This window comes from Rosa chinensis, chromosome 3 (assembly GCF_002994745.2).
Source record: "Rosa chinensis cultivar Old Blush chromosome 3, RchiOBHm-V2, whole genome shotgun sequence".
Taxonomy (NCBI): domain Eukaryota; kingdom Viridiplantae; phylum Streptophyta; class Magnoliopsida; order Rosales; family Rosaceae; genus Rosa; species Rosa chinensis.
This window is the reverse complement of record NC_037090.1, coordinates 17,091,774-17,110,837: the sequence shown is the minus strand read 5'-3', so window position 1 is coordinate 17,110,837 and position 19,064 is coordinate 17,091,774. Positions and strand designations below refer to the sequence as shown.

General features: G+C 40.0%; 3 protein-coding genes across 4 annotated transcripts; 2 read left to right on the top strand and 1 right to left on the bottom strand.

Annotated features, from left to right (window-relative positions):
• The first annotated feature begins 2,410 nt into the window (after positions 1-2,410).
• On the top strand, positions 2,411-6,671 carry LOC112191404 (carotene epsilon-monooxygenase, chloroplastic). Its single transcript, XM_024330749.2, has 9 exons — positions 2,411-3,054; positions 3,729-4,025; positions 4,123-4,320; positions 5,025-5,126; positions 5,223-5,363; positions 5,488-5,595; positions 5,757-5,839; positions 5,916-6,078; positions 6,467-6,671. Exons 1-9 carry the CDS (start codon positions 2,563-2,565, stop codon positions 6,527-6,529), a joined length of 1,647 nt encoding a protein of 548 aa, XP_024186517.1. The 5' UTR covers positions 2,411-2,562; the 3' UTR covers positions 6,530-6,671.
• Positions 6,672-6,765: 94 nt separating this feature from the next.
• On the bottom strand, positions 6,766-8,925 carry LOC121052402. 2 transcript variants are annotated; one of them, XM_040517306.1, is made up of 4 exons: positions 8,417-8,925; positions 7,901-8,015; positions 7,537-7,585; positions 6,766-7,432 (listed from the first exon to the last, which is right to left on the bottom strand). In XM_040517306.1, exons 1-4 carry the CDS (start codon positions 8,639-8,641, stop codon positions 7,291-7,293), a joined length of 531 nt encoding a protein of 176 aa, XP_040373240.1. In that variant the 5' UTR covers positions 8,642-8,925; the 3' UTR covers positions 6,766-7,290. The 2 variants fall into 2 exon arrangements, 1 of the variants encoding a protein (XP_040373240.1); XR_005808950.1 differs by having other exon boundaries at positions 7,537-7,720; positions 7,901-8,925.
• An 8,193-nt stretch (positions 8,926-17,118) lies between these two features.
• Positions 17,119-17,787, top strand: LOC112194198 (acetylglutamate kinase, chloroplastic). The gene has a single exon (XM_024334442.1). It carries the CDS (start codon positions 17,119-17,121, stop codon positions 17,785-17,787), a length of 669 nt encoding a protein of 222 aa, XP_024190210.1.
• Positions 17,788-19,064: the final 1,277 nt, after the last annotated feature.

The following is a 19,064-nucleotide window of genomic DNA, read 5'->3' as shown; positions in this document are numbered from 1 at the left end:
CACCCATAAGCGATGAAACCCCAACCTTAACATCATTGCCTCCAAAAAGCACCATTCCACCCTATCATAGGCCTTTGCCATATCCAACTTAATTGCCATTGCCCCCATATTTCTATAGAAAATTACACACAACTGTCAGTTTGAAACTTAAATTAGTTATAAAGCCACCAAAGTTTTTTTGTACACATAAGGCCAGTTGTAGCTTGAAGTTATTTTCACCCTGACAATTTTACCCTTCGTGAAGAAAACTAACTTCATGATCTGAGCCAAACGAAAAGAAATTCATTTCCTCTCTCTCTCTCTCTCTCTCTTTCCCCGATCTCTTTTCTTCTTCTCTTTCCTCTGTAATCACCAGAAAGTATCAACTCCGGCCACCATCTCTCATCACCGTCACCATCAATTGAACCACAGCACAAACCCGACCAAAGCCTAGCCATCCCATTGCCAATTAAGGCACTATGCTCTCTCCACACCTCTCCACCGCCCCGATTCCAATGACCACCTCCTCCGATCTGGTGAGATTCCATCGTTGATTAAGGGACGCTCTCTGCACACTTCTTCACCTCCCCGATTCCAACGACCCCCGCCTCCGATCTGGTGAGATTACAAGCTTTCAAAACCTCGAAACAGCGCCGCCATGCCTGAAGACAACGACGAAGCTCCGATCGGAGCTCAAATCTCTTCGATTCTCTACTCGCCTCTGGCTTCTCTGTGAACTCGACCTCGTGCTCGAACTTAGGCGTTGAGATTTCTTGCCAGCAAATTGTTGCCTTCGGCCTTATTTTGCCTCACCGACTTGGTCTACCTATGTCTGACCTGCAACTCGAAGATCCACGGTGCCAACAAGGTCACGTTGCTCCACCAGTGCGTGTAGATGTTCAAGGTCAGCAAGCAAGCTCCGATTCTCTACTCGCCTTTGGTTTCTCTATGGAGTGTGGCACGTGAATATTTATTGACTGGTTTGTTGTTGATTTCAAACGATTTGGCAAAATTTGCACCCAATTGGATTTGTGTTTGTTGAAATTAGGAGTAATAGTTTTCTCAGTCTTCGGGAGTAATTTTGTTTAGTTTGGTAGTACCTTTTGGTGCTGGTAAGAGTAGTTTTTGGTATTGATTATAGTGACTTTTGTTGTTGGAGATGGTAGTAATATGGACAGTATTTTTTCTTGTTGGTGAGCGTAGTTTTTACTGTTGGTGACAGTAGTTTTTCTTGTTAGTGAGAGTAACTTTTTCTTCTGGTGACAGTAACTTTTGGTGTGGGTGACAGTAGCATTTGTGATATCGCCGGAGACCTCACCGGAATAGATTAAGCAGTTTTTGGTGATGGTTAAGCAGTTTTTGGTGTTGGTGATAGTAGTTTTTGTTTATGGTGAGAGTAGCTTTTGTTGCTGGCGACAGTAGCTTAGTGTCGGTGGGAGAGAGTAGCTTTTAGTGTTGGTGAGAGTAGCTTTTGTTGCTGGCGATAGTAGCTTTTGTGACCTCGCCGGAGGTTGCCGGAAATCTCACCATAGTAGCTTTTATTGCTGACAACAGTAGCTTTTGGTGTTAGTGACAGTAGCTTTTGTAGTCACCGGAGGTCGGCCTGAGACTCGCCGGAGTTGGCCGGAGGTCGACCGGAGACCCGCCGGAGTTGGTCGGAGACCTTGCCGGAGAGGAGAGAGAGAATGATTGTTGACTTTTTACTCTAGTGGCATTTATGTAAATATGTTGGTTTTTAATATCCAAAATATAACACCTTTTTTAATCTAGTGGCCTTACGAGGGAAAAAACTTGTTGGTGGCTTTATGGCTAAAAAAAAATTCAAAGATGCACTTATATGTAATTAACCCATATTTCTATCATCAATTTTCTTCACAAAATGCATCACCTCAAAGCCAATCATAACATTATCTAGAATATCCAACTTAATTAGTGGTGTTTGATGAGCTTGGCTTGCAAGGTTTTTCTTTTTCCCTAAAAGCTTTTGGTTCGTAATCTCTAGGTTTCAATACTTCAATTTTGTTTTCATGTATGGGTCTTAAACTCTCTTTTTCTTTGTTAACAATTTTTCTTTCCTCATACTTTTGTAAATACCATATTTTTTTAATGAAGAATATAAACACAACATCAAAATATAGCTAAAATTAAACATGCTTAAGCAAACAAGCCAATCTTCATCAAGTTCAAGCTCAATTGAAGCTGTCTTTTGATTAATTACGTGCTGAGTATACTAAACTTAAAACTTGACTTGTAATGAAACAAGATGAGTTCGAATGAACTAAAAACGAGTCAAACTCTAATGGAATAACACTGGTTAAAAAGCCTCAAATGAGGGTTTAAGGGATTTATGGCCCAGTTGGTTGGTTACCAATTCCAATGTACGAATCCCAATCTATTTGGCCCAACCGGTCCACCCACCCATTGGCAACGTGCACCGAACCGGAACCGCCCGCGCTAAATCTCCATTCTCCAAGATCATAGATAACGGTTGGCTCTCTCTCACTAAGCTGTTAGTTGGAGTTGGAGTTGGAGTTGGAGATGTCCATAGTTGCAGAGTTCCTCATCACCCACTAAACAGTAGCCATGCTTAGCTCTCTCCACTCTTTCTCATCATTCACTCTCCTCCCCACTCCTTCTTCTCCAAAACCCACCACTCCATTCCACTCCTTCTCCATCAGAGCCTCAACCAACAAGGACCCCAGTTCAAACTCCAAGCCCACCACAACCTCCAAACCAAGCTCGTGGGTCAGCCCGGATTGGCTCACTTCCCTGACCAGCTCCCTGACCATATCCAAAAACGACGACTCGGGCATTCCCGTCGCCTCCGCCAAGCTCGATGACGTGTCCGATCTTCTGGGTGGTGCTCTGTTCTTGCCTCTGTTCAAGTGGATGAACCAGTACGGCCCAATATACAGGCTGGCGGCTGGGCCCAGAAACTTCGTGGTGGTCAGTGACCCTGCTATCGCTAAACATGTGCTTAGGAATTATGGCAAGTACGCCAAGGGTCTTGTTGCCGAGGTCTCCGAGTTTTTGTTCGGGTCGGGTTTTGCTATTGCTGAAGGCTCACTTTGGACGGTAATGTTGTTCATGATCGGATCTTTGCTTGGTTTTAGATGTTGGGTGTAGTTTGTTCTGATGTAGCTTTGTTTAGTTATCTGTTTAGAGTTGGTGTTATGCTTTTTAAGGTTTCATACTTGTTATAGTTAGGTATTGGATTATTGCTTCATTAGTAATGTGGTACCTCAAGGTCTCTCTTTTAGCCGTTTGGGGAAACCTTTTAGATTTTGTTTCTACTTCACAGTTAGCAGGACATTTTTATTGCATAATTTCAATTAATGTTTTAGCTTTACTAGCTTCTGCCACTTAGGTTCAATTGATTATAGATTTTTTCTTTTTGTTCCCTTCAATCTTGGCAAATTGGTTGGGCACATTGAGAGAAAAGAATAGAAAGGCAAAGTCAGTTTCTAACTTTCAGAAGCAACAAGATTGACGATTTTTACTCCATCTTTGGCTCTACTGAATCTTGCATCAACATTTGTTGATTGTTTTGCTAAGCCTGTTATGTTTCGAAGGGATTTTAGAGATCAATGCTACTAATGAGTACATGAAAATTTTAAATAGGGTCTTATATGATATTATAGTTTTCATTCCACAAGCTTCCAACCTGTGACATTAAATAGATGAAACTGTATATGGGATCAGTAGGGTTCTTTCCATCTCATTTGAGCATAATATCTGATATATGCTAGGCTAGGCGCAGGGCTGTGGTGCCATCTCTTCATAAGAAGTACTTGTCCGTGATAGTTGATCGGGTATTTTGCAAATGTGCTGATAGATTAGTGGAGAAGCTACAAGCTGATGCACTTAGTGGAACTGCTATAAACATGGAGGAAAAGTTTTGTCAGTTAACTCTTGATGTTATAGGGCTGTCTTTATTCAACTACAATTTTGATTCTCTTAATACTGATAGCCCCGTCATTGATGCCGTTTACACTGCATTGAAAGAAGCGGAGCTTCGTTCTACTGATATATTACCATATTGGAAGGCAGGTTTTCCCAACTCGCTTAATCCTGGGCTGCTGTACTTTTTTTCCTTTCTTGGGTTCTGACAGTACTTTGTGATTTGATTTTTGATTATTGCAGGTTGATGCTCTGTGTAAAATAATCCCAAGACAAATAAAAGCTGAAAAAGCAGTTTCAATTATCAGGAGTTCTGTTGAAGAACTTATTGCTAAATGCAAAGCAATTGTGGAAGCTGAGGGTGAAAGAATTGATGAGGAAGAATATTTAAATGAAGCTGATCCAAGCATCCTTCGGTTTTTGCTTGCAAGTAGAGAAGAGGTCTGCATAATCTTGTAATCATCATCGTAACTGTTCTCTTCTATCTTTAGAATGCAGTAAGTCGGAGAGATTTATTTAGGACAGGAATGTTTCAGTAAACAATTATAGGCTTAAGAAAGGTTCATTTTGGATTGGAAAGTCAAGTACCATGTTTCAATAAAAGTTGATAGGCCTGTTTGTACAAAATTAAGGTTCATGTAGAACAGGAAAACACTCATTTCCTCTTCTTGATGCATATGCTGAAACTGTTCATCCCATTCTAGTTTGAGCAATACGCTTGAGTTGACAAATTCTTCTTTAATACGCTGATTTCAAATAGGAGTCTGTGATTACACTCCGAACTCCCACACCGACCCCTAAAAAATTGAAAGTGTCATTTCTTTATTGTGACTATCATTATCCCTTTTCAATAAGTGTATTGTTTGCATTTATCAGTTCAGCTTGATATCTTGATTTTTCTGTCCAAGTGAATCTATGCTGGCTTGTACTGAATTTTATATAGGCATCTAAATGTTTATATAACAGGTTCTGAAGAAGTTCCTTATTATTTCATTTATGTTACTAAGAACGATTGAAACTGAATTCATAAGTTCAACACTAATCTGAAACTGGAATTAACTGTCTTTGATTTTGCTGTAAAGATTAGACTAAGGACACTATATTCTTTTGTGCTAAAGTGATAACGGATGACAAAATAATTTCAGGTTTCAAGTGTACAATTACGAGATGATCTTTTGTCTATGTTGGTTGCTGGACATGAGACAACTGGTTCAGTATTGACTTGGACGCTATATCTTCTAAGTAAGGTATCCTTCCATTTATGTGTTTTTCTTGTGCAAATAGGTTACTGAAATACCAGGCAATATGTACTGTATTCTTCATGATTAATTTCTTTATTGCAGGATTCCCGTTCATTAGTGAAAGCACAGGAAGAAGTTGACACAGTTTTACAGGGACGACGTCCTTCCTATGATGACATAAAGGATCTGAAGTTCTTAACTCGCTGCATAATGGAATCTTTGCGTCTCTTTCCACATCCTCCTGTATGTTTTCTCTCTCTGTTATTTGAACTGTAACACAATTAGGGAAATTTGATGACAGTGTAGGATATAACCGCATAGAGAATCGTGCTTTTTGGTGATGGCTGCATTCTACTGGTTTATATAGGTTTTGATAAGAAGGGCTCAAGTTGCTGACGTGCTCCCTGGAAATTACAAAGTCAACCCTGGTCAGGATATTATGATATCGGTATATAATATCCATCGCTCTTCAGAGGTATGAAATTATATGTCAAGAAAGTTCTATGTGTTCCAGACAAATTCAGTGCTTTCCTCCCTAGTGCGAGTTTACATGTTAAAACAATTGAAATATGACTTGTTCTCGTTCTTTGGATGTGTACTTTTGTTTTGGTTGCTTTTTCCTAATGATTTTACAAGGTGTGGGAGAGAGCAGAAGAATTTTCACCAGAGAGATTTGATATGGAAGGTCCTATACCCAATGAAACGAATACAGATTTCAGGTACGTTTTGTAGTTATAGATCCCTCACACACATAGCAGCAAATTATGGTTAAACGAACTTATCTATTGCTTGTAGGTTCATTCCATTCAGTGGAGGGCCACGAAAGTGTGTTGGTGATCAGTTTGCTTTGCTGGAAGCTATTGTTGCTCTGGCAATCTTTATTCAGCACCTGAACTTTGAGCTTGTTCCTGATCAGAACATTAGCATGACAACAGGAGCAACAATTCACACTACAAATGTAATGCCTTTCACCTCACATGCAAGAATATTTTACTCATTTCTCCCCAAATTCAATGTGGATTAGAAATATAGAATCGTATCAAATGAATTGTGTTGGGTTAGCTTTATATTTGCCTTGGTACTTGGTAGCATATTTGCTGATCACAAAACTTCTGTACATAGTTTTCACCTTTGTGATAGATGTGGTAAGTAATGTGATTGGTAAAATATTTTAGAGTCATATTCATTGTTTTCTTTTGGCCTGTTTCAATCTATATAACTTTCACTATGGTTTTGAAGAAGTGAAACATGAAAGAGGAATGATATCTTTTGTAAAACCGATATTTATTTTGGGTTCACCTCTTATGAAAGCACAGAAGATCTAACAGGGTTGCTGTTTGTTGCAGGGTTTGTACATGAAATTGAGTCAACGGCAAGCAAAATCTGCGTTTGCTGCTTCATCCATCTAACTGTTTCTCTTAGCATTTACCTCCTTTGGAAATGTCAGAAGTTTGTGAAGTGTTTTACCAAAATGAACTAAATTCCAACGGAACCAGCTTATTCATAATAATCACTTTAATGTATGATTTAAACTGCCACTTTTTCTTGTTATTACAGAGGTTAAAGAGATTTGAACTTTAGTCATGACTGAGCTACAGACCTCCACTTACAATGAGCCAGAAAATAGAAGAAAAAGAAAGATATATGTCAGCAACCAATGTAATACTAATCTTGTTTGGTCTACGTTTTCATGACAGTTTGGGGTAAACCAAATCCCAGATGCCTGATGTGGCATTGTGGCCAACGAAGTCCCATCAGCCAAGTCACTAATACCAAAAAATTTTACTTGGGTAGGTTCAAGTGTGTGTGGACAATGGCAGATGTAGTTTTTTCCAGAATCAAGTCCTTGAGCCTCGTCTGTCATTGTTGTTGTCATTGAGTTGGTCAGCTTCTACATTGAAATCGAGATCATCTTGTTGCAGGCTTGCAGCCTTTAAGGAACATCTGGCCCCCAAGACTATTCATTTGTACACATTTAGGTTCAGAACTACTTGCATCTAACCTGAACACTGAATACTTGGACACAAAAGGAGACACTGGCTTTCAAAGGAGTAACATTTCACCTCTGGAAGACCAGGTAGAAGACCGCTCTCCTACGCTTTGCTCCTAAGAAGGCTTCCAAATGTGAGTCTTTTGCCATGAAAGCAATATTCTTACTTTTATTCCCTTATTATTGATCAAGAACTTCTAAGGGATCAGAAACAACTACGTACTCCCGTCCCATTGCGTATAGCTTCCCATCCTGGAATTTAATTTCAGCCATGTGTTCATCATCTTTAATCTGTTGGAGAGTCCACGATTCATCAGGTGGCCTGCAAAACACCAACCTACTTCTGTTATATGTAATTGGTGCCACAATGCATTTGGAACATTTTGGATCTGCAGAGGCCAGGGAGATCCATGGGCAGGCGCTCACCAGTGGTGGCAGCATAAGCCAAGCCCGTCATTGGATTGATGAAAAAATTCTGAGACCAATTAGGACGTTTCATCAAAAATTCAGTCATGATCAACAGATGCCATGCAGATTTACTTATAATCTTAAGAATTTTTTCCATGTCATATCATCTGCCAAAGGTTGCCTTTCTTTTCAATCCCACCATCTGAGAAGGAATCGTCTTCACTAGTTATAATCGTAAGAAACTATGATTATATAATACATAGACATCTTGCTGCATATACTAAACATAAGAAGTTAAGAACAAAGTATTACTTGATAAACTTAATAACATAAAAGTCACGAAACATGCATACTGAATAAGGTGAACCCTGAAAGCACTCACCTATTGATGGCGCCATCTGAGCTGCTCTGTGATCAATCTCCACCTGCAATCTCCTATGTTGCTGAAAATTTGAATTGCTTATATATAGGGCGATAGATCCCGGACCTAATTGAGGCTATATAGAGATATAGACACGGAAGTATTGGCCTAATAAGCAAGCGAATAGAATGACACTATGTTGAACTTGGATACATTACAATAGCCGTTCCCATTAATTGTTATGCAAGAACACATTAAACCCCAATACTAATAGTAGTACATCATTCTAATAGGCACATCCTATTCACGCCCATACACACCAAAAGGGACAGATACCCTCATTCTCCAACTGGCTGGGTTTTTTGTAGTGTTCGTGCATAATAAGGATTTCGTTTTGATTCTACCAATCTCCTATGGAGTTCTATATGCCATTCAATCAAAAAATTGAAATCCATAATATGTCATTCTAACAAATTAGAAAACAAAGGACCTATATCTAAAAGCTCCTTCAATATATGAAATGATCGTAAACCATACCCCATGTGAAATATACAAGTCTTTCGACGAACCCTCTCCCTTTGCATGTTGAAGACCGCTTCTGGAAAGATAACTGCAAGTTTTGTCGGCTAAGTTACAAGCAAAAACACCAAGTCGATTATGTTCATCCCAATTATAGCAGATGCAGTATGTTCCACATCCAAGTCCAAGAAAAGCCTCATCTTTGGTTGTCATAAATGACTCGGCGAGCTTCGACATTGACATTGAGGTGCTGTGCGACAGGCGGATACAAAGATTACTTGCTCTTCATCAACGTCATTCGTCTTCACCCAAATAGTTTTAGAACCACTTCTATCTATCTTGAACACATAAAAAATGGAATAGCATTCTGATCGCCGTAGGGCTCGTAATGCGGTTGCCAAACCAGTAAAACCTCACCTTTGGAGGACCAGATAAATGATGCAGACAAGAACCCACCGCCACAGTCGTCCTGATCCCTAGCCCCAGGTGAGATTCCAGCTAACATTGTTTTTTCCTTGCAAGCAATAATTTTCTCATGCTTGCCTTTGCCTTGGCAATGGTTTAAGGGATCTAAAACCAGTGTTACCTGGATCGCGGGTCGTTGCGGAACGGGTACGCAATACGGGTACACGGTACGCCAATCTCTGTAGAACGCGGTACGCTAATATGTATTAGCTAAAATTTTTAATTAAAAATAAATTACATATGATAAATATAATTATAAAAAAAATATAGATACCATACTATAAATAAAAATCAGGATTCCTAAACATAATTTTAATTGCGTATTTGGAAACATAACTTTTTTACATAAATATCCCTTATACATATACTATGAAAACCACATAAATTTAAAAGGGTAAACAAGTAAAATGAGATATTAGAAGTTATAAAGAATTAGGTTAAAAATCTTTTAGATATTAGCATTTTTTTCTTATCGGAATAGTCATCATAAGAAAAAGAAAAGAAGATGAAAAGCCCAACCAATCTGTTGCAGAAGTCTGGGAATGGATGAAGTCCAGAAACAAGTGCACTAGAGCTGATGCAGAAGATGGGACCGCTGAGTAAATATGGGATCGCTGGAGTCACCGATTTGGTTCGTGATCGTACTGCGTTTCGGGTCGTGCGATCGGGTTCGCGGTTTGCCGCCAAACTAAGCGATCCTGGCATCTCTGTCTAAAACAAAAACAAGTATAGAATCCATATCCTCTCTTATTGCGTATAACTTCCCATCCTCGTGAAATTTAACGTATTTTATATAACAATTTTCTTGCCCTTGCCAAATACATGATATATGACTACATGGCCTGCAAAACACCAACTCCTTCCTTTCTCCTGCAATTACTGCAACGATGCAATCAGAACATCTGGGATTTGAAGAGGCAGCGGAAATCCATGGGATTTAGGTCAGCTGGGGCAGCTTAATACGATCACCTGTCATTGGGTTCAAGAAGTAATTGATGGACATCGGATCAATCTTATTTGATGCCCATTCAGACTAGAGGTGGTAAACGGGCCGCTAAGCACGAGCACGGCACAAGCCAGGCACGCTTAAAAGCGGCCCGTAACGGGCCCGGCACGACCTGAGCACGTTAGAATGACAGGCCGGATTGGGCCTAGGAATATTAGCCCATTGGCCCGGCCCGAGCACAACATATTTGGTCTGGCCCGTTTCAAATACAAAATTTCATTTTGTTTTTAAAAATATAAAAAAACCACAATGATGAGATTTGAATATTAGACCTCCTTATTTGAAATCTCATGACAATTCCACCAATGCTATTTATTTTATGTTGCCAAAATAGTGAGAAAAAAAAACATTATATCATTATTTTGAAATAAAGTATTTTTTCTAAATATTAAATATATGTTTATGAATAAAGACTAATCTCATAATAATACAACTATAGAATGAAGGAAAGAATAATATGATACTAAATCTTCATTATATTAATAAAGATTAATCTCACAATAATATACTAAAAGCAATATATTTTGAGTTATTTTTTCTTTCTTTCTTTCTTTCTTGCAGTGGAATATAAAAAATTATTAGAAAACTAATCTTAAAAAACTAAGATTGAGAAAAACATTGTAGAACTTAATTTATTTGAATTTTCTAAATAGTTAAATAAAATTATTTTTTATTTATTCAAATTAAGATTTTAAAATCGTGCTTTATAGTGGGTAGGCAAAAGCACGACCCGTTTATTGGCCCGGCACGATATGGGCTCGGGCCATGGGTCGGACCGGGCTTAATGTTTAAGTAAATAGGCCAGTACAAGCCCGACACAATAATAAATGGGCAGGCCCAAGCACGGCACGAAGCACGACTAGGCCCGCTTAAAATGGGCCAGGCCAGGGCGTTTGCCACCTCTAATTCAAACATTATAAACCAGCTATCGACTGAGCCCGAGCACCGTATTGATTGATTACTACGTGCCTGGCTGGCCCGTTTGCCACATCTAATTCAGACATTATCAACCAGCCATCAACTGAGCCCAAGCACCGTATTGATTGATTACTACGTGCATGGCTGGCCCGTTTGCCACATCTAATTCAGACATTATCAACCAGCCATCAACTGAGCCCAAGCACCGTATTGATTGATTACTACGTGAAGCACCCGTATTATTATCTTCTCTTCGAAACTTGAGGTTATAGACTCTGTCTTCACTTGGACTGTAAAGACTATATTTCACATCTTCTAAGTCTAGAAACTCGGCCGAATTCAAGAGCCATAGAAGTCTGGTTACTCGTTGAAACCATTGTGATGATACCTTTCTCCGAGATGGACACACAGTAGCGAATCTTCTTGAATCGACTAGGGTTAGACGCTTCACAATCATTTCAATCAATTCATCAAGAAGATACTTGGACCACCTGTTGTAGTCATCTATTATGCGTTTTCTGCTATTCATACTCGTTAACGAGAAACAACGATACTAGATCGAGCAAGGAAGAAAAGGTAGAGGTGGAGATGAGGTTATTTATATAGGCTTCAAACTAAACGTAATCCTATAAGGGATGTAATTAAAACACAGGCGGTTCTGTTTAAACCTATATTACATAGCAGATAGGTGGACCCGGCCCGCAAGGCCTAATGAAGGACAGCGGCCAATTAGCCGCGGCACATTAAATGTTTATTGTCAAATTGATTACCAAAAATAACGTGTTCAAACAGCCGTTATTAAATAGGTAGAGATCATAATGAATTAGCCGCGGCACATCAAAGAGGTTGATTGTCAGGAGAAATGTTACCGAAGTTTGGGGCAATTAACTTGAATGAGCATCAGGAGGTGTTATTGCCAATCATCAGTTACATGACCTGATTGATTGCTCATGATAGAATCAATCATTGATCATTGATAACGATATCACAAACATGAATATTGTTCTATTTGTAATCAATGCAGTCTTAGTTGTATAGGTTGAGATTGTTTCTTTTCCTTCATTCAGTAGTTTAGTTTCACTATAAAAATGACCATAGGTTTCATTGTTAGAGGTCCTCGACCAAACGGATTACTCAAATTTTATCTCAATACAATTCAACAATTTAGCAACACTTATCAATCTTTACGTGTTTATTTTATCGCTTTCTTTACTGGTATTTATGTTTCCTGCACTTTACTTTGTTGCTCTTTACGTTCATGCAATTTATCTCTTCGCTATTTACTTTGTCTGCACTTTATTTCCCGCGGTTTATATTCTTGTTGTTTATCTTTATTTGCTGCCCTTCTACTTTGCATTATTTACATTCTTGCGCTCATAAATACAAAATCACAAAAAGAATCATCATCACTTCACTTTCACCTCAATCACCGAGTTACACAGCACTGCGGCTAGATAAGGCTGATTTGTGCTAAAGTCCTTGCATTCAAGGCAGAGACAACCCCGCAGCAGTCGGCAGAGATCGATCCTTCCTCGGCCTACAATCAACTGATCAGAAGTCAGATCGGCGCAAGATCTACAATCTAGAACAAAACCTCGCTTGGCCTACCTGCTACGAGTTGGCATGCCCGCGCACACGTCACCTCTCTAGAAGGACACATGTAAGCCAAAGAAGCCCTCGGCCCAGTGACAGGTGGCCAAGAAAATTTTTGAGCTAACAGGTTTTTTTTTTTTTTTTTTTAGGGCAACGGAAGACTAATCCATTGATGGTAAATCATACGACTTCATTCGGTCAAGCATGAAGGGTACATAACACCCCTCATATTACAATGCAAGCTCACGAAGAGTACTAAAACTAAAAGAAATCTAAAAAACTAAAGTCCATACTTCAACAAAACTAAAATCCTAAAGGAACTACTGAAAAAGAAAATGCAGAATTTAAAAACTCCCTAATCCTACACTGCCCTAAAATGGAACCAATGTCCTGAACATCTTGACGTCTAAGACCCTTTTGGTGTACGTCGCAACATTCAACACCCCCACAACAACATGGTAGGAACAGATTCAGGACAAAAGAGCAGGACAGATCACTCCCAAAAAGCCCAAACTCAACCCAAGTGTGAGAAAAATAAGGAATTGGGCTAACCAAGGCCCAATTCTCTAGACTGCATCTTTACAGCCCAGGAAGGTTGAGGCCCACTGCCCACACCCTACGCCCCTCACAACCAACCGCCAAATCTGGCCCTTCCGAGAAGCCGCCCGCCACCGCCTAATCAGTCTGGCGGCCTCCCCAGGTAGGAGACCACGGCAGCCATCTCGCTGCCCACCAAAGCCTGTGCTAGTGACTGCACTTGCTGCACTAGGTTAGTTCTTCAAGCACGAACTAGAAGCCTCAATCGGTGAACTGAACGCATATCTCTAGTAGAAAATTCCGACCTCGGTCCTCCTCTAATCCTGAAATCGTGACGCCGATCTCCTCCTTGTCAAACCCGATGCCACCAAAGCAAAATGCCAGTCTCTTTTGCAAACCCACAACAAAGTCTGTACTTCGCCTATTTCCTCCAGCAAAAACAGCTTCGCTACGCATAAGGAGATGAAGCCTTGTCCTCTTACCTCTTGCAACGCCGGAGCGCCCTGTAGCAGATCGGAGCCAAAGCACCGGCGCACTGCTCGCGAAACCTAGGTTTAGGTTTCAGTTTTTTGTGCTTCTTGTGAGAATTCTTGCATACACAGGTGGTTCTATTTGAACTCAGCAAATATCTTAAATTCTTAATACACTCGGCACTAAAAAAGTTATCAGTTAATTTCAATTTTACCCTTATATACACCCAGGAAACATAATATAAACCCAGCAAATTTTCACAATACAAGCCTTAATTTTTTTCTTCTTTGAATAAAATTATTCATTGATGAATTCCTTCCTTTGATACATAAACTGAAATTTAATCAATAGTTAGATGATCTATGGCAAGTTCGATCAGATGGGGCAAGCCTCGAAGAGAGAAAAAACAACATGGCTTGAAACTATTGAAACCTAAGTAGGCATCATATTATCATAGCCCAAATTACGTACTGCAACCAAGCCTAACCATGACTTGTTTTCAACTGCTGGCCTTGCAGGGCCAGAAGAATTGAGGCTGCTCAGTTGGTACATGTCGTTGATCATATCCTTCCTCTTTGCCAGGAAGCATCGAAGTGAAGCTTTCCTCTGCATTGGAAAGGAATAAGTTATTTTCTACAAATTGAAATATGGTTTGATATTACATGCAAAAAGTTGTATTTGATGACTAGTGAAGTTGTAGACACATGAGCGGTGCGGTGGCTCTTGGATACAATCAAACAAGGGTACAATTGAAAAAATATAGAATAATTTTTTAGTGCTGCATTTAGATATTTATTGGGTTCAAATAGCAACACCCTTTAAATACATATGCATAAATCAAATTGGATTGAAAAAAATTTGTCACCCCCCCCCCATCCACTTTTTCTACCCAAAATGTCTTTACTTATTTTTAATAACCCCAAATTACCCATAAATCCTAGAAATATATATACCTCTCTCATGAACATTTTTTTTTGTAAGTGTATTACAGTAATCAAACTAGTTTTAATTTTGATTCATGAACATTCATATTCTAATTCCATATGGTATGTAAACAGCTTAATGGAAATGAAATATTCTCATATGGATTCATTTCTTCTCTCATTCCAGTTGTTTCCAATTCATAATTTTTTCCATTCCAAATAAGTAAACGTGTCCTAAATCTTCTAGTACGTACAATTTCAACACTAAGGTCACGTGCTAACCTTAACAGTTATTACCAAACATCACTTTAGTGACAACAAAATTACTATTTGTGATATTTTGTCAAAGTAAAATTGCATAATTTCTCGATTTTAGAATTTAAAAAATTTCAATTGTGGAGAGACTATCATTGATTTTAATCAATTTGAAAAGATTTTATTTTTTATGTTTATAATAATTTGTCTTAATTTCTCTCATTATTTACTATGGTAAATATCTTTTTTTATTCATCTACAACAATTTTTTCTTGAGAAAATCTCTCTCTCTCTCTCTCTCTCTCTCTCTCTCTCCTTTCTTTCATTATTTACAACTAGCAATGTGCCCATATTTCACGTAGGTGATATTGTGATGTTAATAGAAAATAGATCGACTAAAAAGAATAGTGGTTATTTATTTTTTAGACATATAATAGTAGTGGTTTAGTTATTTTTTTTTTCAATTTACACTTTTATCTATTTATATTTGATTAACTTAATTTGATAATTATGTTATTGAAGGGTATTATAGGCACTTCAAAATTTAATGAAGTCTTTTGACACCAAAAGAGGGTCTCCATTTATAGTAGTAGCTAGAGATATGATATATTATGACAAGAAAATACCCAGGATAAAAAAAATTATTAAGAATAACACCATAAAAATGACACACCCACAGTAGCAAGACCACTGAATCCTAGCTCAATTGAGTAAGAACTTGTTTGACCTAGCCAAAACCAAAAAAAATACAAATTTAATAAAATGATAAGAAGTGTGTTGCTCTCATTGCCCAAACAAATTACTCTAGCCTCTGAAACAACCATGAAAAATTGAAATTTTTGATGCTAGGAAGCTTGACCCCTACCTAACCGCGTGTAAACACCATGGCCAAGGATGGACACAATGATGACATCCTTGATTTGTCCACCACCAAAATCAAGTTGGCATTTGTACCCATTGGGTAATACCCACTCAATTGTAGTTCGCGGGTAATACCCACTCAATTATAGTTCCCGGGTAATACCCACTATCCATAAAACAATTTTATTCTTGATATCTTTTTAGGGGCTGTGACCACTTACCCAATTTCAGCTTAAAAATTGTCCACTTGCTCCACCAAGAGTTATTTAACCTCATTTACCCAATCTAACATCTATTGACATTTTAGCCCCTATTAATTAAATTAAAACTCATCCATCTCCTCTCAGTCTCTCCCTCCTTCCCAGACTCTCTCTCTCTTTCTCCCCCCGATCTCCACCAGTTTCTCTCTCTCTCTCTCTTCCTTCCCGGCTAAGTCGACTCAGCGACCACCGTCAGCCTAGAAAATTGGGGTCCTCGAGTCCTGTTCAATTGAAGAACAGAACCAAGCGGCTATGGAGATCAAGCTCCTCGCCAAAAACAAATCTGAAAACTGCCTCAAAATCTCGGAATACGGAGCGATTCGGCCGTTGATTTCAGTTGTCTTTCTCCGATCTCCGCTGGGCATTCGACGTCTGTGACGCCAACCTCCATATAAATCGACGTCTGCGACTCTGATCTCCTCCCCAACGACATGGTTTGCTTCGGGTATTTCGTCCTCTTAACCACGTGGACGAGCTTCCTGTCGTCGACAATAGCATTGTGCACACTTCCCACCGTGGGCTGAAACCCGACGAACAGATGTAGGGTGTGTCACCATGTTTCGGATCTGCAACCGGAAAGAAGAGAGAAGAGGAGCTGGCTGCCTAGATGGGTGCCCAAATCAAATTTTGTTTTTCATTGTTTGTTTTGATGAACTTTTTAATGAGTTGGCATCAGATGGACAAATATATTGTTGTATATGTGTTGGCATCTGACTACAATTCAGTTCTAACATTTTACTTCTTCTGGGTGGTATCAAACTTTTCAAAATTGACTTGGCAATAATAACATTATTGAGGGGCAATAATGTTTCTACTGGGGGCAATAATCATATTACTGGGGGGCAATAATTATAGGGCTAAATATTGTTTACCACCCTGTGGTATGGACCTCGCATCAATTCAGTCCCTCGACTTTCAATTTCATCAAAAACACCCCCGCGGTATTATTTTCTCGTCCAATAGGTCCTTCCGATTCAATTCTGTCAGTTTCTAACGTTAACTGCTGATGTGGCATTCCAACTCAGCAAAAGTGGGACCCACACGCATGTGAAATTCCCAAAATGACCCTGGGCAACAGAATATGGAAAAATCCAAAATTAATTCCAGATTTGAGGTTGAGGAGATTCGAACCCCTCCCAAAGCATATGCAAATGAATGGCCCAACCACCAGACCACTTACATACTTCTAGTATATTGCAAACAAAAATAGTATATATATCTACATAATAGTGTTTTTTTTTTAAAAATATATCCACCCACCTCTCTCCTCGTCTCCTCTTCTTCTTCCGCAACCCGCGCTCCCAAAGCCTCCTTCTCCTGCTCCATGCCAGCCACCATTGAGCTCTTCCTCACCGACGATAGGTGAGAAAACCCACCCTTTCTCAATCAAAGAGATCAGAAGACCCAAACAACCCTAGAATCAAACTCAAAATGTTGGCTTCTAAAACCCACCCTTGTCCATCTCTGATCTCATTCCCTCCTTCCCCAACACCCCGCAACCTCCCCAACACCCTCACCTTCTTCCACCCCAAATGTCCACCGCACTCGCACTCACTCTCAATCAAAGCCCAACACCCGGCTCATACCACTCCAGGTCAGCTCCGGGTCGACATTTTCTCTGAATCCCTACCCTTCATCCAGAAATTCCGAGGCAAAACCATCGTCGTCAAGTATGGCTGCGCCGCCATGAAGGACGAGACCCTCCAGGCCACCGTCGTCAGAGACCTCGTCCTCCTCGCCTGCGTCGGCCTCCGCCCCATCTTGGTCCACGGCGGCGGCCCCGAGATCAACCTCTGGCTCAAGCGCCTCAACATTGAGGTCAACTTCCACGACAGCCTCCGTGTCACCGACGCGCCCACCATGGAGATCGTCTCCATGGTCTTGGCCGGCAAAGTCAACAAGCATTTGGTCTCCTTGATCAACCGAGAAGGAGTCAAGGCCATCGGCCTCTGCGGCTCCGACGGCGAGCTCATCACCGCCCTCCCCGCCCCCAACGCTGCCAAGTTAGGGTTTGTCGGCGAGATGGCGCTCGTGGACCCCTCAATTCTCTGGTCGATCGTGGATGACGGCCACATTCTGGTGATTGCGTCGGAGTGGTAGAGACTGTTGAGGTTGAAGGTGGCTTGGAAGTTTTCAGGGTCAGAAGAAGTGTAGAAGGCGGGCTTGGCGGTGGGGACGGTGGTGGTGGTTCTGTTGGAGTTTCTTCTGCGGTTTCGGCGATTTCAATTTGGAGGGCGAGGCATGGAGCAGGAGAAGGAGGCTTTGGGAGCGCGGGTTGCGGAAGAAGAAGAGGAGACGAGGAGAGAGGTGGGTGGATATATTTTTTTTTAAAAAAACACTATTATGTAGATATATATATACTATTTTTGTTTGCAATATACTAGAAGTATGCAAGTGGTCTGGTGGTTGGGCCATTCATTTGCATATGCTTTGGGAGGGGTTCGAATCTCCTCAACCTCAAATCTGGAATTAATTTTGGATTTTTCCATATTCTGTTGCCCAGGGTCATTTTGGGAATTTCACATGCGTGTGGTTCCCACTTTTGCTGAGTTGGAATGCCACGTCAGCAGTTAACGTTAGAAACTGACGGAATTGAATCAGAAGAACCTATTGGACGAGAAAATAATACCGCAGGGGTGTTTTTGATGAAATTGAAAGTCGAGGGACTGAATTGATGCGAAGTTCATACCACAGGGTGGTAAACAGTATTTAGCCCATAATTATATTATTAGGGGCCAGTAATGTTTCTACTGGGAGGTAATAATATTTTTTTTGGGTAAAATTGGGGCAGAATGCCCAGAAGGAAAGAAAAAAAAACAAAAAAAAAAATTAAGGGACAATAATATGATTATTGGGGGGTAATAAAATCAAACGCCGGAATCCGATCACCAATCTGGCAGTCGGATTCTGGATTCCGGTGACTGGTTGTCGGATTCTAGTCACTAGACGCCTGTCTCAGGTCACTGGTCGCCGGAGACCGCGGCCGGCCACTGGTTATTGGAGCACAGCAAGGTGGAGGATGATCTCTCTCTCTAAGTGAGAAAGAAGGAGAGGGAAAAAAAGTCCCAAAAATAAATAAAAAGAATAAAAAAAGAATTAATTGGGTATTAGGGAAATAATCCCTTAGAGTGTTTTGGGTAAATTGGGTTAAAAAACTGTTAGTGGAGCAAGTGGGCAATTTTTAAGCTGAAATTGGGTAAATGATCATTTCCCCATCTTTTTATTGATATTCATCTATATTTCTTGCACTTTACATTATTATTCTTTATATACCTGCAATTTATCTTCTTGTTCGTTACTTTCCTGCACTTTATTTCCTGCAATTAATATTCTTGCCTTTTATCTTACTTCACTTTATTTGTTGCACTTTACATTCT

Coding starts and splice junctions, on each gene's coding strand:
- LOC112191404 (XM_024330749.2), top strand. CDS start 2,563: ATGCTTAGCTCTCTCCACTCTTTCTCATCATTCACTCTCCTCCCCACT. Junction 3,055..3,728: donor CTGAAGGCTCACTTTGGACG/GTAATGTTGTTC, acceptor GATATATGCTAG/GCTAGGCGCAGGGCTGTGGT. Junction 5,596..5,756: donor ATATCCATCGCTCTTCAGAG/GTATGAAATTAT, acceptor TGATTTTACAAG/GTGTGGGAGAGAGCAGAAGA.
- LOC121052402 (XM_040517306.1), bottom strand. CDS start 8,641: ATGTCAATGTCGAAGCTCGCCGAGTCATTTATGACAACCAAAGATGAG. Junction 7,586..7,900: donor TCAGATGGCGCCATCAATAG/GTGAGTGCTTTC, acceptor AATTGGTCTCAG/AATTTTTTCATCAATCCAAT. Junction 7,433..7,536: donor GGCTTATGCTGCCACCACTG/GTGAGCGCCTGC, acceptor GGTGTTTTGCAG/GCCACCTGATGAATCGTGGA.
- LOC112194198 (XM_024334442.1), top strand. CDS start 17,119: ATGTTGGCTTCTAAAACCCACCCTTGTCCATCTCTGATCTCATTCCCT.